A 17,446-nucleotide genomic window follows, 5' to 3' on the forward strand; every position below is an offset into this window, starting at 1 on the left:
TTTCAGACCAAGCAGAGGGAAAAAATTATGGAATCACTCAATTCTGAGGAAAAAATTATGGAATCATGAAAAACAAACACACAAAAGAACACTCTAATACATCACTAGTATTTTGTTGCACCACCTCTGGCTTTAATAACAGCTTGCAGTCTCTGAGGCATGGGCTTAATGAGTGACAAACAGTACTCTTCATCAATCTGGCTCCAACTTTCTCTGATTGCTGTTGCCAGATCAGCTTTGCAGGTTGGAGCCTTGTCATGGACCATTTTCTTCAACTTCCACCAAAGATTTTCAATTGGATTGAGATCCGGACTATTTGCAGGCCATGACATTGACCTTATGTGTCTTCTTTCAAGGAATGTTTTCACAGTTTTTGCTCTATGGCAGGATGCATTATCATCTTGAAAAATGATGTCATCATCCCCAAACATCCTTTCAATAGATGGGATAAGAAAACTGTCCGAAATATCAATGTAAACTTGGGCATTTATTGCAGATGTAATGACAGCAATCTCCTCAGTACCTTTACCTGACATGCAGCCCCATATCATCAATGACTGTGGAAATTTGCATGTTCTCTTCATGCAGTCATCTTTATAAATCTCATTGGAACGGCAACAAACAAAAGTTCCAGCATCATCACCTTGCCCAATGCAGATTCGCGATTCATCACTGAATATGACTTCCATCCAGTCATCCACAGTCCACGATTGCTTTTCTTTAGCCCATTGTAACCTTGTTTTTTTCTGTTTAGGTGTTAATGATGGCTTATGTTTAGCTTTTCTGCATGTAAATCCCATTTCCTTTAGGCGGTTTCTTACAGTTCGGTCACAGACATTGACTCCAGTTTCCCCCCATTCGTTCCTCATTTGATTTTGTTGTGCATTTTCTGTTTTGGAGACATATTGCTTTAAGCTTCCGGTCTTGACGCTTTGATGTCTTCCTTGGTCTACCAGTATGTTTGCCTTTAACAACCTTCCCATGTTGTTTGTATTTGATCCAGATTTTAGACATAGCTGACTGTGAACAACCAACATCTTTTGCAACATTGCGTGATGATTTACCTTCTTTTAAGAATTTGATAATCCACTCCTTTGTTTCAATTGACATCTCTCGTGTTGGAGCCATGATTCATGTCAGTCCACTTGGTGCAACAGCTCTAGAAGGTATGATCACTCTTTTTTAGATGCAGACTAACGAGCAGATCTAATTTGATGCAGGTGTTAGTTTTGGAAATGAAAATTTACAGGGTGATTCCATAATTTTTTCCTCAGAATTAAGTGATTCCATAATTTTTTCCCTCTGCTTGGTCTGGAAAAAAATTACCCTTACCGAGTACCACATTTTTTATCTTGATTTCTTTTAGCGTTTCTTAAAGCCATAAAGTTGCCATTTGAAATGACTTTAGTTTTGTGCCATGTCTGTGATCTGCTTTTTTTCAACAACATTAAACAACTGAATGAACATCCTCCGAGCCCGGTGATTCCAGAATTTTTGCAAGGGGTTGTAGGACGTGTTAGAACCCCATAAACAGACTGATTAATTCTGAAATAATTGATTGGGGTTCGGATATTTTGGCATCAGGATTTTCAGCACTACTGGGATAGGCACTTTTCTATGTCTACTGTATTGGAAGTATAATGGTTCGCAGCAGCACAGGTGACTTAAGGACATTCAATTATCTGTTAGAAATGTTTCTAGTGGAAGAAAAAAATGTTTTCCAGCAGCACAGAGCATTGCTCGGAATGTCCGAGGTTGTTCCGATTGTTTGCGGTTATTCGGAATGTCCGAGGTTGTTCCGATTGTTTGCGGTTATTCGGAATGTCCGAGGTTGTTTCGATTGTTTGTGGTTGTTCCGATTGTTTGTGGTTGTTCCGATTGTTTGAGTTTTTCCAGAATATTTGAGGGACGCTTTGTCTCCATGATGATCGATCCATTCCTGTGACCCCCATCTTCTTACATACAGGTCTGGGCCGGCTCCTCGCTCAAGGAGCATCTGATGGAAGAGGCAACGTATGATGGAGCTCACATCTGCGCCTCGTCCTATAAATGCCCAGAGCCCATCATGAATTTTATGCAGCCAGATGGGAGATCTCACCCAGCAGCCGAGCAGCGGCCAGAAATGGAGACAAGCAACAGGAGAAATGTTTATTCTGGAGGCCACATAAGAAGAAGGCGGCTGGGAGCAGATAGCAGCCGCTGATAAGAGGAAACCTACAGAAAGGTATTTCCTTCTCCTCCTTTCTCAGAGGATGTTTGGAGAGAAAAGGAACAGAATGACAACGCCCAACTTCCATGTACTGAGGGCTGAAGTCCGGGCGTCCACGGGCCGCAGGGTCACAACAGGCAGGATGATGTCACCGAAACAGAGAATCATGAGAGACGAGGCCGAGGGCTCCACAGAACCATCAGAGAGGAGGCCGAGGGCTCCACAGAACCATCAGAGAGGAGGCCGAGGGCTCCACAGAACCATCAGAGAGGAGGCCGAGGGCTCCACAGAACCATCAGAGAAGAGGCCGAGGGCTCCACAGAACCATCAGAGAAGAGGCCGAGGGCTCCACAGAACCATCAGAGAGGAGGCCGAGGGCTCCACAGAACCATCAGAGAGGAGGCCGAGGGCTCCACAGAACCATCAGAGAGGAGGCCGAGGGCTCCACAGAACCATCAGAGAGGAGGCCGAGGGCTCCACAGAACCATCAGAGAGGAGGCCGAGGGCTCCACAGAACCATCAGAGAGGAGGCCGAGGGCTCCACAGAACCATCAGAGAAGAGGCCGAGGGCTCCACAGAACCATCAGAGAAGAGGCCGAGGGCTCCACAGAACCATCAGAGAGGAGGCCGAGGGCTCCACAGAACCATCAGAGAGGAGGCCGAGGGCTCCACAGAATCATCAGAGAGGAGGCCGAGGGCTCCACAGAATCATCAGAGAGGAGGCCGAGGGCTCCACAGAATCATCAGAGAGGAGGCCGAGGGCTCCACAGAACCATCAGAGAGGAGGCCGAGGGCTCCACAGAACCATCAGAGAGGAGGCCGAGGGCTCCACAGAACCATCAGAGAGGAGGCCGAGGGCTCCACAGAACCATCAGAGAGGAGGCCGAGGGCTCCACAGAACCATCAGAGAGGAGGCCGAGGGCTCCACAGAACCATCAGAGAGGAGGCCGAGGGCTCCACAGAATCATCAGAGAGGAGGCCGAGGGCTCCACAGAATCATCAGAGAGGAGGCCGAGGGCTCCACAGAACCATCAGAGAGGAGGCCGAGGGCTCCACAGAATCATCAGAGAGGAGGCCGAGGGCTCCACAGAATCATCAGAGAGGAGGCCGAGGGCTCCACAGAACCATCAGAGAGGAGGCCGAGGGCTCCACAGAATCATCAGAGAGGAGGCCGAGGGCTCCACAGAATCATCAGAGAGGAGGCCGAGGGCTCCACAGAACCATCAGAGAGGAGGTCGAGGGCTCCACAGAACCATCAGAGAGGAGGCCGAGGGCTCCACAGAACCATCAGAGAGGAGGCCGAGGGCTCCACAGAACCATCAGAGAGGAGGCCGAGGGCTCCACAGAACCATCAGAGAAGAGGCCGAGGGCTCCACAGAACCATCAGAGAGGAGGCCGAGGGCTCCACAGAACCATCAGAGAGGAGGCCGAGGGCTCCACAGAACCATCAGAGAGGAGGCCGAGTGCTCCACAGAACCATCAGAGAGGAGGCCGAGGGCTCCACAGAACCATCAGAGAGGAGGCCGAGGGCTCCACAGAATCATCAGAGAGGAGGCCGAGGGCTCCACAGAATCATCAGAGAGGAGGCCGAGGGCTCCACAGAACCATCAGAGAGGAGGCCGAGGGCTCCACAAAATCATCAGAGAGGAGGCCGAGGGCTCCACAAAATCATCAGAGAAGAGGCCGAGGGCTCCACAAAATCATCAGAGAGGAGGCCGAGGGCACAGATGCCTAATACAACAGCATACATGGAGGACGACCCCTGTAATGTGTGCAGGGTGTCCTAGCTTTAATCCACTGATAGATGTCGGGGAAACCTCAAACTGTTAGGCTATGTGAACATGATGCGTATCTGAAGCAGAAATTTCTTGAGCGTTTCTGCATCTCCTTGGCAGAAAAAGCGCATGCGGATTGTACATGTGTTTTTTGAAGCGTTTTGTACATCAATGAATGCTTTTTGGAGATAAATAAAGTTATTTGGTGGGACATTGCTTAAACCCTTGGATTACCATAAGAACTGGGGTGAGTATATTAGTTCATTTAAATGATTAAAGAATGTGTCTGTTGTATTTCAACTAAAGTGGTTACTCTGTTTCTGTGTGTTTATTTAACGCTTTACTTTAATGAAGATTGTTCATGAAAAGGTCTGATTGCCACCTTGACATAGCCAAACAAAAGAGCTGGGTGTCAGCTAGTCCCATTCACCCAGTCTTCATTAGCATTTCTATTCATGTAATTTATGCGGCTGCTGTGAGCTGCTATTTTAAGCCTGGGAAGGTGCCATTAGACAAACATGGTCCCTGGCCATAATTAACATCTCACAGCTGGTTCCTTAGCCGCTATGTCCTCATAAACAGCACTTAGCAGCGCTTTAGACACAACGTATTTTTGTTTGGTCCAAAACGCAGTGTTCTAATGCCACACATTTGTTGTTGGTACATGTGAATCCACCGCATATAATGACACTTCAGTCGGTCAAAATCTGCAGTGGAGACCAGCGTGTCCGCTACAGAATTGACATGCGAGTTTGGGTTCGTGGCCGCGATCAGGAGCCGCTGCAGGTTTGACGCTGCGCGTTTATACGGCGTCAAACCCACAGCGTCCAGATGTTACAGCATAGTGGATGGGATCTCTAGAAATCCCATGTCCACTTTTTGTGCATCAGAGGCTGCAGATCACCCGCGGACACTGACATGCGGCACGTCTTTCAGGACCGCAGCATGTCAAAATCTCTTGCGGAGTCGCTAGTCTCCGCAACAGAAATTTGACCACAAGAAAGTATTGAATGTGGTAAATACGCATGGTTCAGTGAACACATGTGGATTTACCTGCATTCAATAGAATGCAACATTTTGGACGCAGAAAAAAATTGTGTCCAAAGCGCTGCTACATCTGAATTATGGACACAGAGCCTAAAATAAAAAAAAACGGTGTGGGCTCCTGTGTCACTTTTATAACCAGCAGAGGGAAAGCTGACCGCTGGGGGCTGATATTAGTAGCCGAGGAAGGGGCCATTAGCCAACAATGTTCCCTGGCTATTAATATCAGCCCGCAGCTGTTTGTTTAGCCTTTACTGGCCAGGCTACAGGGGGACCCCAGAAAAAAATTGACGTGGGGTCCCCCTACAAAATCTAACCAGCAAAGGCTAAGCTAGAAAGCTGCGGGCTGATATTAATAGCCAGGGAAGGGGCCATGGATACTAGTCCCCTCCGCGGCTATTAATATCCTCTTTCAGCAGTCCCAGAAATGGCGCATCCATAAGATACGCCAAATCTGGTGCTTAGCCTCGCTCTTCCCACTGCTCTGTAGCGGTGGCGAGTGGGGTAATGGATTTGGGGTTCATGTTAGCCTTGTATTGGCGGCTGACGTGAAATGGTCGTCGCCTGTTCAATAAAAACACGGCCTGAATAAAGTATTTTAATGAAATAAAAAACACACAGTTTCTAAAAAAAAAATTCTCACCTGTCCGCTGTCAACGACGCAGTCCACGTACTGCCAACGAGTGTCCCACGACAATCACTGATGTCACAGCTGTAGAATACAGCACTGTATACTGACAGGGGTGTAAAATCACTCCCATGCTGCAGGAGGTCACCGGGGTTCATCAGCTGATCAGCCCCGGCGAGCTCACCACCATGGGAACCTTCTTCTGAAGGTTCCCATGGTGAGGTCACATAAGCACCAGCTGATCAGTCGCGTGACCGCTCAGCTGATCCCTGACGGCACCGCAGGTCCTGGCAGCTCAGTATACTGAGCAGTATACCGCCGACCTCCGGGAGCAGCGCATTGCCGCCGAGGACCAGAATGACACCGGGGTCCGCCAGACAGGTGAGTATGAGGATTTATTTTTTAATTTTTACTCTTTCTTTTTTTTACTCCTCCCAGGCACACCGCTCTCGCTGTTATCAATGGATGTTGGATGAGAAGAGATGTAGCCTCCTTTAACGACCCGCAGCGCATTTCCGGCGCGAATTCGAGCTCACTGGCTTTCATTGAAACGCAGCAAATCCCCAGGTTACCTGCGGTTTTGCTGTGTTTCAATTCAAGTCAATGGGCACGAATTTGCGGCGGAAACCCCCGAACAATGGTCCTGCTGCATTTTTTAATGCATTTTTTAATATTTTTGTGTCCAGCCAGGTACAGCAGGCAGGAACGGGCAGCCCCCTACCACCAGCTGCCTATTTTTGCCTGTCTGGAAACAAAAATACAGGGAAGCCCTTTTTTTAATTATTTCATGAATTTCATGAAATAATAATAAAAAAAAAATATGTGGGGCTTCGCCCTATTTTTGAGTCCAGCCAGGTACAACTAGGCAGCTGGGGGCTGGAATGCGCAGCGCAGGGAGGCCCAAGCTTTCTGCCCCCCCCCCCCCCCTGCTGCAAATTGCAGTCCGCAGCCACCCCGGAAAATGGCGCGTTCATAGAAGCGCCACCTTCTGGTGCTGTACCCAACTCATCCAGGGCCCTGGTGCGGTGGCTCACTGGGTAATAAAGGGGTTAGGGCCACCTCGGCATTATCATCTGGCCCTAAGCCCGAAATTCATGGGGTCACGCCAATATTAGACATGACCACCATGAATTTCTAGTAAAGTATTTAAAAAAACACAACACCCAGAATAAAGTCCTTTAATTGAAATAAACACACAATTCTTTATTGTTCTAAATTAAACCATACTTACCATCACGCCCATTCCAGCTGAAGCCAACGATCTCCTGCAATAAAAGAAAAATAATAAACCAACCTCATCCTTACCTTTCCATGGTTCCCAGGACGGCTCCAGCTCTGCTACATTCACATGACAGGCTGGATCACAGTAGAACGCTGCCATCCAGCCTGTCATCCCGCAGACACTGAGAAGCGCAGGCATGCTTGCGCTCTGCAGTGTCTGGCTGTGACGGCATCCAGATGAGCCGAGGTCATGTCCAATGAACTCAGCTCACCTCATGCACGTCACTGACAGCGTGGGAAAATTCTCCTGCACTCAGCACTTCAGCAGGAGAATTCTCTCACGCTGTCAGTGACGTGCATGAGGTGAGCTGAGTACATTGGACATGACCTCGGCTCATCTTTATGCCGTCATAGTGAGACACTGAGGAGCGCAAGCATGCCTGCGCTTCTCAGTGTCTGCGGGATGACAGGATGGATGGCAGCGTTCTTCTGCGGTCCAGCCTGTCATGTGAATGTAGCAGAGCTGGAGCCGTCCTGGGAACCATGGAAAGGTAAGGATGAGGTTGGTTTATTATTTTTCTTTTATTGCAGGAGATCGTTGGCTTCAGCTGGAATGGGCGTGATGGTAAGTATGGTTTAATTTAGAACAATAAAGAATTGTGTCTTTATTTCAATTAAAGGACTTTATTCTGGGTGTTTGTGTTTTCTTTTAACTTTCACTATGGGGTTAGTAATGGGGGTGTCTTATAGACGCCTCTCCATTACTAACCTGGGCTTGTTGTCAGCTGGTATTATAAGCTGACATCAACCCCAGCCCTATTACCCCACTGCCACCGCACCAGGGCAGTGGGAAGAGCGAGGCTAAGTGCCAGAATTGGCGCGTCCTATGAATGCGCCATTTCTGGGGCGGCTGACGGCTGGTGTTTCTAGCCTGGGAGGGGGCCAATATTCATGGCACCCTTCCTGGGCTATTAATATCAGCCCCCAGCTGTCTGCCTAGCCTTTGCTAGCTATTAAATTAGGGGGGACCCCACGTCATTTTTTTGGGGGGGTCCCCCATTTTAATAGCTAGTAAAGGCTAGGTATTCAGCTGGGGGCTGATATTAGTAGCCTGGAAAGCTCCGTGGGTATTACCCCCTTCCCAGGCTTCAAACATCTGCCCCAGCCGTCTGCTTAACCTCCGCTAGAGACTAAAATTAAGGGGAACCCCACGCCAATTTTTTTTTCAATAAATCCTTTACACTAAATGACAAGTACAGTAACCAGCACTATCACTGTACTTCATATATATGTGACTGACATGTTTCTATCTATCTAATCTATGTGTGATGCTCTATTCTTTCTGTTATAAATTGTCGGGTACCGGTGTATGCCGCTGATGAATTGTCGGGTACCGGTGTATGCCGCTGATGAATTGTCGGGTACCGGTGTATGCGCTGATGAATTGTCGGGTACCGGTGTATGAACTGATGAATTGTCGGGTACCGGTGTATGAACTGATGAATTGTCGGGTACCGGTGTATGCCGCTGATGAATTGTCGGGTACCGGTGTATGAACTGATGAATTGTCGGGTACCGGTGTATGAACTGATGAATTGTCGGTACCGGTGTATGCCGCTGATGAATTGTGGGGTACCGGTGTATGCCGCTGATGAATTGTCGGGTACCGGTGTATGAACTGATGAATTGTCGGGTACCGGTGTATGCCGCTGATGAATTGTCGGGTACCGGTGTATGCCGCTGATGAATTGTCGGGTACCGGTGTATGAACTGATGAATTGTCGGTTACCGGTGTATGCGCTGATGAATTGTCGGGTACCGGTGTATGCCGCTGATGAATTGTCGGGTACCGGTGTATGCGCTGATGAATTGTCGGGTACCGGTGTATGCCGCTGATGAATTGTCGGGTACCGATGTATGCCGCTGATGAATTGTCGGGTACCGGTGTATGCCGCTGATGAATTGTCGGGTACCGGTGTATGCCGCTGATGAATTGTCGGGTACCGGTGTATGAACTGATGAATTGTCGGGTACCGGTGTATGCCGCTGATGAATTGTCGGGTACCGGTGTATGCGCTGATGAATTGTCGGGTACCGGTGTATGAACTGATGAATTGTCGGGTACCGGTGTATGCCGCTGATGAATTGTCAGGTACAGGTGTATGCCGCTGATGAATTGTCAGGTACAGGTGTATGCCGCTGATGAATTGTCGGGTACCGGTGTATGCCGCTGATGATGAATTGTCAGGTACAGGTGTATGCCGCTGATGATGAATTGTCGGGTACCGGTGTATGCTGCTGATGAATTGTCGGGTACCGGTGTATGAACTGATGAACTGTCGGGTACCGGTGTATGCCGCTGATGATGAATTGTCGGGTACCGGTGTATGCCGCTGATGAATTGTCGGGTACCGGTGTATGAACTGATGAACTGTCGGGTACCGGTGTATGCCGCTGATGAATTGTCGGTACCGGTGTATGCCGCTGATGAATTGTCGGGTACCGGTGTATGAACTGATGAATTGCCGGGTACCGGTGTATGCCGCTGATGAATTGTCGGTACCGGTGTATGAACTGATGAATTGCCGGCTTTTCATGTTTCACTGTTCCCATCGATTTGGGCAACCACCTCCCCCAATACATTCTACATTATTCTTAGTTGTTTTCCTTCATGTAGAATTAACCTACAAGGAAAGAAAGGGTTTATTTTCATTCCGATATTTCTGTCCCATTGACTTGCATTGGTTTCCGGTATCGGAATCGGCGATATCCGATATTTTTTGGGTATCGGTGCGATCCAATCCGATCCGATATCGGAAGGTATCGCTCAACACTAGTCATAGCTTATCTTACAACTAGTATTGTGGTCTGACCTGATGAGACTGCAGATAACTACGCTGGAATTCTATGTATCTTTATAAATAATTGAATACAAGTTGTATTTTTATGCTAAGTCCACCTCAGTCAGTAAGTTTTGAATTGGTGGGCTTCTTTTGGAGTTCTTAAAGGGGTTGTCCACTACTTTTACATTGATGACGGCGGAGCCCCGCAGGTAAGGACTTCCAGCCAGCAGCCGCCGCCGGCACCGATAACAGCTGATAGGCGGGGGTGCAGCGTGCGGGACCCCGGCCGATTATACATTGATGCCCTATCCTATGGATAGGGCATCAATGTAAAAGTAGTGGACAACTTCTTTAAGGTCCTCAATCAGTGATTTTTTCCCCTCTGTTCCCTGGTACCGGCCATAAAGCTCAGGGTCAGTAAGTTTCCCTACAGCCGCTGTGCAATGACTTATTCATCCATTATTGCTGATTATATTTGTATCAATACAAATCAATGATATTCTTTTCCCATTGTTTCCATCACTCCCATTATCCACATTAATCAGCCCCAGGATGTCGGCCGCCTGCGCTGCTTCAATATTGAGATTTTTCCCATTTTTGTCGTTGTTACTTGAGCCCCTGGTGCTGACCGCGCTCAGACGGAGGGAATGTTCTGGAGCCCCCCAGCCCCCTCCATCAACCCCTCCCCTTTCATCACACAATTCAAGGCACATCTGTTATTAATCAACATGAAGTTTCTAAAATCCCACCTTAGAGCTGTGCCAGGGGAAGAGAGAGGCGAAATAACCGAGAGAGGGGCGAAATAACCAAAGAGAGGGGCGAAATAACCAAAGAGAGGGGCGAAATAACCAGAGTGAGGGGCGAAATAACCAGAGTGAGGGGCGAAATAACCAGAGTGAGGGGCGAAATAACCAGAGTGAGGGGCGAAATAACCAGAGAGAGGGGCGAAATAACCAGAGAGAGGGGCGAAATAACCAGAGAGAGGGGCGAAATAACCGAGAGAGGGGCGAAATAACCGAGAGAGGGGCGAAATAACTAGAGAGGGGCGAAATAACCAAAGAGAGGGGCGAAATAACCGAGAGAGGGGCGAAATAACCAAAGAGAGGGGCGAAATAACCGAGAGAGGGGCGAAATAACTAGAGAGGGGCGAAATAACTAGAGAGGGGCGAAATAACTAGAGAGGGGCGAAATAACCAAAGAGAGGGGCGAAATAACCAAAGAGAGGGGCGAAATAACCAAAGAGAGGGGCGAAATAACCAGAAAGAGGGGCGAAATAACCAGAAAGAGGGGCGAAATAACCAGAGATAGGGGCGAAATAACCAGAGATAGGGGCGAAATAACCAGAGATAGGGGCGAAATAACCAGAGATAGGGGCGAAATAACCAGAGATAGGTGAAATAACAGAGAGAGGCGAAATAACCGGAGAGGGGCGAAATAACCGGAGAGGGGTGAAATAACCGGAGAGGGGTGAAATAACCGGAGAGGGGTGAAATAACCAGAGAGAGGTGAAATAACCAGAGAGAGGGGCGAAATAACCAGAGAGAGGGGCGAAATAACCAGAGAGAGGGGCGAAATAACCAGAGAGAGGGGCGAAATAACCGAGAGAGGGGCGAAATAACTAGAGAGGGGCGAAATAACTAGAGAGGGGCGAAATAACTAGAGAGGGGCGAAATAACCAAAGAGAGGGGCGAAATAACCAAAGAGAGGGGCGAAATAACCAAAGAGAGGGGCGAAATAACCAGAAAGAGGGGCGAAATAACCAGAAAGAGGGGCGAAATAACCAGAGATAGGGGCGAAATAACCAGAGATAGGGGCGAAATAACCAGAGATAGGGGCGAAATAACCAGAGATAGGGGCGAAATAACCAGAGATAGGTGAAATAACAGAGAGAGGCGAAATAACCGGAGAGGGGCGAAATAACCGGAGAGGGGTGAAATAACCGGAGAGGGGTGAAATAACCGGAGAGGGGTGAAATAACCAGAGAGGGGTGAAATAACCAGAGAGAGGTGAAATAACCAAAGAGAGGGGCGAAATAACCAGAGAGAGGGGCGAAATAACCAGAGAGAGGGGCGAAATAACCAGAGAGAGGGGCGAAATAACCAGAGAGAGGGGCGAAATAACCAAAGAGAGGGGCGAAATAACCGAGAGAGGGGCGAAATAACCAAAGAGAGGGGCGAAATAACCAAAGAGAGGGGCGAAATAACTAGAGAGGGGCGAAATAACTAGAGAGGGGCGAAATAACTAGAGAGGGGCGAAATAACCAAAGAGAGGGGCGAAATAACCAAAGAGAGGGGCGAAATAACCAAAGAGAGGGGCGAAATAACCAAAGAGAGGGGCGAAATAACCAAAGAGAGGGGCGAAATAACCAGAGAGAGGGGCGAAATAACAGAGAGAGGTGAAATAACCGGAGAGGGGCGAAATAACAGAGAGGGTCGAAATGACCGGAGAGGGGCGAAATAACAGAGAGAGGTGAAATAACCGGAGAGGGGTGAAATAACAGAGAGGGTCGAAATGACTGGAGAGGGGCGAAATAACAGAGAGAGGTGAAATAACCGGAGAGGGGCGAAATAACAGAGAGAGGTGAAATAACCAGAGAGAGGGGTGAAATAACCGGAGAGGGGCGAAATAACCGGAGAGGGGCGAAATAACAGAGAGAGGTGAAATAACCGGAGAGGGGCGAAATAACCGGAGAGGGGCGAAATAACCGGAGAGGGGCGAAATAACCGGAGAGGGGCGAAATAACCGGAGAGGGGCGAAATAACCGGAGAGGGGCGAAATAACCGGAGAGGGGCGAAATAACCGGAGAGGGGCGAAATAACCGGAGAGGGGCGAAATAACCGGAGAGGGGCGAAATAACCGGAGAGGGGCGAAATAACCAGAGAGAGGGGTGAAATAACCAGAGAGAGGGGTGAAATAACCAGAGAGAGGGGTGAAATAACCAGAGAGAGGGGCAAAATAACCAGAGAGAGGGGCAAAATAACCAAGAAGGGTGAAATAACGGAGAGGGTCGAAATAACAGAGAGGGTCGAAATAACCAGAGAGGGGCGAAATAACAGAGAGAGGTGAAATGACCGGAGAGGGGCGAAATAACAGAGAGGGTCGAAATAACCAGAGAGGGGCGAAATAACCGGAGAGGGGCGAAATAACCGGAGAGGGGCGAAATAACCGGAGAGGGGCGAAATAACCGGAGAGGGGCGAAATAACCGGAGAGGGGCGAAATAACAGAGAGAGGTGAAATAACCGGAGAGAGGGGCGAAATAACCGGAGAAGGTCTTTTTTTATCCAAATCTCAACTTCCTTTGTGTGGAAGAAGTAAGTGCACCCGATGCATGCGATGTGATGGAGCGGAGCTGGTCTTGGGCTGAGATGAGGGTCTCCCCTCCCCCACGTCTTCCTTACATTGTTTATTGCTTTTTAAAAAATGTTTCAATGTAAACACAAAAAAAGTATCAATTTATAAGTTACAGCGCCCCCATGTGGCAGTGATGTAACAGTATAGCCCTTTGTGTCTCCTTCTCTTGTAGCAGAAAACATGGACCGTTCCTGCACACCATCCCCAACGCTCTCCCCGAACTTCCTGAATGAGAGTTGTAGTATCGCTCCGCTGACCCCATCACAGTCCCCGGTACGTGGAGGAAAGCGAACGCCAATTATATTATTCAGCTGTACATATGTATATATAGGAGAAGCCCGGGTTATACCGGCTGTAAATATATAATTATATATAGGAGAAGCCCGGGTTATACCGGCTGTAAATATATAATTATATATAGGAGAAGCCCGGGTTATACCGGCTGTAAATATATAATTATATATAGGAGAAGCCCGGGTTATACCGGCTGTAAATATATAATTATATATAGGAGAAACCCGGGTTATACCGGCTGTAAATATATAATTATATATAGGAGAAGCCCGGGTTATACCGGCTGTACATATGTAATTACATACAGGAGATGCCCGGGTTATACCAGCTGTACATATATAATTATATACAGGAGATGCCCGGGTTATACCGGCTGTACATATAAAATTATATACAGGAGATGTCCAGGTTATACCGGCTGTTCATATATAATTATATATAGGAGATGCCCGGGTTATACCGGCTGTTCATATATAATTATATACAGGAGATGCCCAGGTTATACCAGCTGTAAATATATAATTATATACAGGAGATGCCCGGGTTATACCGGCTGTACATATAAAATTATATACAGGAGATGTCCAGGTTATACCAGCTGTACATATATAATTATATATAGGAGATGCCCGGGTTATACCGGCTGTTCATATATAATTATATACAGGAGATGCCCAGGTTATACCAGCTGTAAATATATAATTATATACAGGAGATGCCCGGGTTATACCGGCTGTAAATATATAATTATATACAGGAGATGCCCGGGTTATACCGGCTGTACATATAAAATTATATACAGGAGATGTCCAGGTTATACCGGCTGTTCATATATAATTATATATAGGAGATGCCCGGGTTATACCGGCTGTTCATATATAATTATATACAGGAGATGCCCAGGTTATACCAGCTGTAAATATATAATTATATACAGGAGATGCCCAGGTTATACCAGCTGTACATATATAATTATATACAGGAGATGCCCAGGTTATACCAGCTGTACATCTATAATTATATACAGGAGATGCCCGGGTTATACCGGCTGTACATATAAAATTATATACAGGAGATGTCCAGGTTATACCGGCTGTTCATATATAATTATATATAGGAGATGCCCGGGTTATACCGGCTGTTCATATATAATTATATACAGGAGATACCAAGGTTATACAAGCTGTAAATATATAATTATATACAGGAGATGCCCAGGTTATACCGGCTGTAAATATATAACTATATACAGGAGATGCCCGGGTTATACCGGCTGTACATATAAAATTATATACAGGAGATGTCCAGGTTATACCGGCTGTTCATATATAATTATATATAGGAGATGCCCGGGTTATACCGGCTGTTCATATATAATTATATACAGGAGATGTCCAGGTTATACCAGCTGTACATATATAATTATATACAGGAGATGTCCAGGTTATACCGGCTGTACATATATAATTATATACAGGAGATGCCCAGGTTATGCCAGCTGTACATATATAATTATATACAGGAGATGCCCAGGTTATACCAGCTGTACATATATAATTATATACAGGAGATGCCCAGGTTATACCAGCTGTACATATATAATTATATACAGGAGATGCCCAGGTTATACCAGCTGTAAATATATAATTATATACAGGAGATGCCCGGGTTATACCAGCTGTACATATATAATTATATACAGGAGATGCCCAGGTTATACCAGCTGTACATATATAATTATATACAGGAGATGCCCAGGTTATACCAGCTGTACATATATAATTATATACAGGAGATGCCCAGGTTATACCAGCTGTACATATATAATTATATACAGGAGATGCCCAGGTTATACCAGCTGTACATCTATAATTATATACAGGAGATGCCCGGGTTATACCAGCTGTACATATATAATTATATACAGGAGATGCCCAGGCTATACCAGCTGTACATATATAATTATATACAGGAGATGCCCAGGTTATACCAGCTGTACATCTATAATTATATACAGGAGATGCCCAGGTTGTACCAGCTGTACATCTATAATTATATACAGGAGATGCCCGGGTTATACCAGCTGTACATATATAATTATATACAGGAGATGCCCAGGTTATACCAGCTGTACATATATAATTATATACAGGAGATACCCAGGTTATACCAGCTGTACATATATAATTATATACAGGAGATGCCCAGGTTATACCAGCTGTACATATATAATTATATACAGAAGATGCCCGGGTTATACCGGCTGTACATATATAATTATATACAGGAGATGCCCAGGTTATACCAGCTGTACATATATAATTATATACAGGAGATGCCCAGGTTATACCAGCTGTACATATATAATTATATACAGGAGATGCCCAGGTTATACCAGCTGTACATATATAATTATATACAGGAGATGCCCAGGTTATACCGGCTGTACATATATAATTATATACAGGAGATGCCCAGGTTATACCAGCTGTACATATATAATTATATACAGGAGATGCCCAGGTTATACCAGCTGTACATATATAATTATATACAGGAGATGCCCAGGTTATACCAGCTGTACATATATAATTATATACAGAAGATGCCCGGGTTATACCGGCTGTACATATATAATTATATATAGGAGATGCCCGGGTTATACCAGCTGTACATATATAATTATATACAGGAGATGCCCGGGTTATACCGGCTGTACATATATAATTATATACAGGAGATGCCCGGGTTATACCAGCTGTACATATATAATTATATACAGGAGATGCCCAGGTTATACCAGCTGTACATATATAATTATATACAGAAGATGCCCGGGTTATACCGGCTGTACATATATAATTATATATAGGAGATGCCCGGGTTATACCAGCTGTACATATATAATTATATACAGGAGATGCCCAGGTTATACCAGCTGTACATATATAATTATATACAGAAGATGCCCGGGTTATACCGGCTGTACATATATAATTATATACAGGAGATGCCCAGGTTATACCAGCTGTACATATATAATTATATACAGGAGATGCCCAGGTTATACCAGCTGTACATATATAATTATATACAGGAGATGCCCAGGTTATACCAGCTGTACATATATAATTATATACAGGAGATGCCCAGGTTATACCGGCTGTACATATATAATTATATACAGGAGATGCCCAGGTTATACCAGCTGTACATATATAATTATATACAGGAGATGCCCAGGTTATACCAGCTGTACATATATAATTATATACAGGAGATGCCCAGGTTATACCAGCTGTACATATATAATTATATACAGAAGATGCCCGGGTTATACCGGCTGTACATATATAATTATATATAGGAGATGCCCGGGTTATACCGGCTGTACATATATAATTATATATAGGAGATGCCCGGGTTATACCAGCTGTATATAGAGTGCCTACAAGTAGTATTCAACCCCCTGCAGATTTAGCTGGTTGACACATGCGGAGTTAACTTGGCATTGTGACATTTGTACTGTAGATCAGCCTGGAAGTGGGAAATGCTCTGCAGCAAATTTTTTTTATTATTATTTATTTATTTATTTTTTTAAAACGTTAAAAGTTAATTCAGAGTCATTTATTATTCAACCCCTCAAACCACAAGAATTCTGTTTGGTCCCCCTAAAGTATTAAGAAGTAGTTCAGGCACCAAGAATAATGAGCTTCACATGTGTGGATTAAAGATCTCTTTTGCCAGCCTTTTCTGACTATTTAAGACCCTCCCCAAACTTGTGAACAGCACTCAGACATGGTCAACATGGGAAAGACAAAGGAGCATTCCAAGGCCATCAGAGACAAGATCGTGGAGGGTCACAAGGCTGGCAAGGGGTACAAAACCCTTTCCAAGGAGTTGGGCCTACCTGTCTCCACTGTTGGGAGCATCATCCGTAAGTGGAAGGCTTATGGAACTACTGTTAGCCTTCCACGGCCAGGACAGCCTTTGAAAGTGTCCTCCCGTGCCGAGGCCAGGCTTGTCCGAAGAGTCAAGGCTAACCCAATGACAACAAGGAAGGAGCTCCGGGAAGATCTC

The 17,446-nt window shown here is 46.1% G+C and overlaps 1 protein-coding gene across 3 annotated transcripts in view; it reads left to right on the plus strand.

Annotated features, from left to right (window-relative positions):
• Positions 1-17,446, plus strand: part of HSPA12B (heat shock protein family A (Hsp70) member 12B) — a 139,427-nt gene that overhangs the window by 71,395 nt on the left and 50,586 nt on the right. For 2 of the 3 annotated variants that reach the window (XM_073649793.1, XM_073649803.1), the window contains exon 3: positions 13,245-13,345. In XM_073649793.1, the coding sequence (XP_073505894.1) occupies positions 13,245-13,345 (101 nt within the window). Of the gene's footprint in view, positions 1-1,011; positions 1,167-13,244; positions 13,346-17,446 lie in introns of those variants that run through there. The other variant, XM_073649811.1, reaches the window with a different exon arrangement.

The sequence above is a fragment of the Phyllobates terribilis genome, unplaced genomic scaffold, assembly GCF_046119375.1.
Source record: "Phyllobates terribilis strain yellow unplaced genomic scaffold, ASM4611937v1 Scaffold_1__5_contigs__length_1240528914, whole genome shotgun sequence".
NCBI classification, from domain to species: Eukaryota; Metazoa; Chordata; class Amphibia; order Anura; family Dendrobatidae; genus Phyllobates; species Phyllobates terribilis.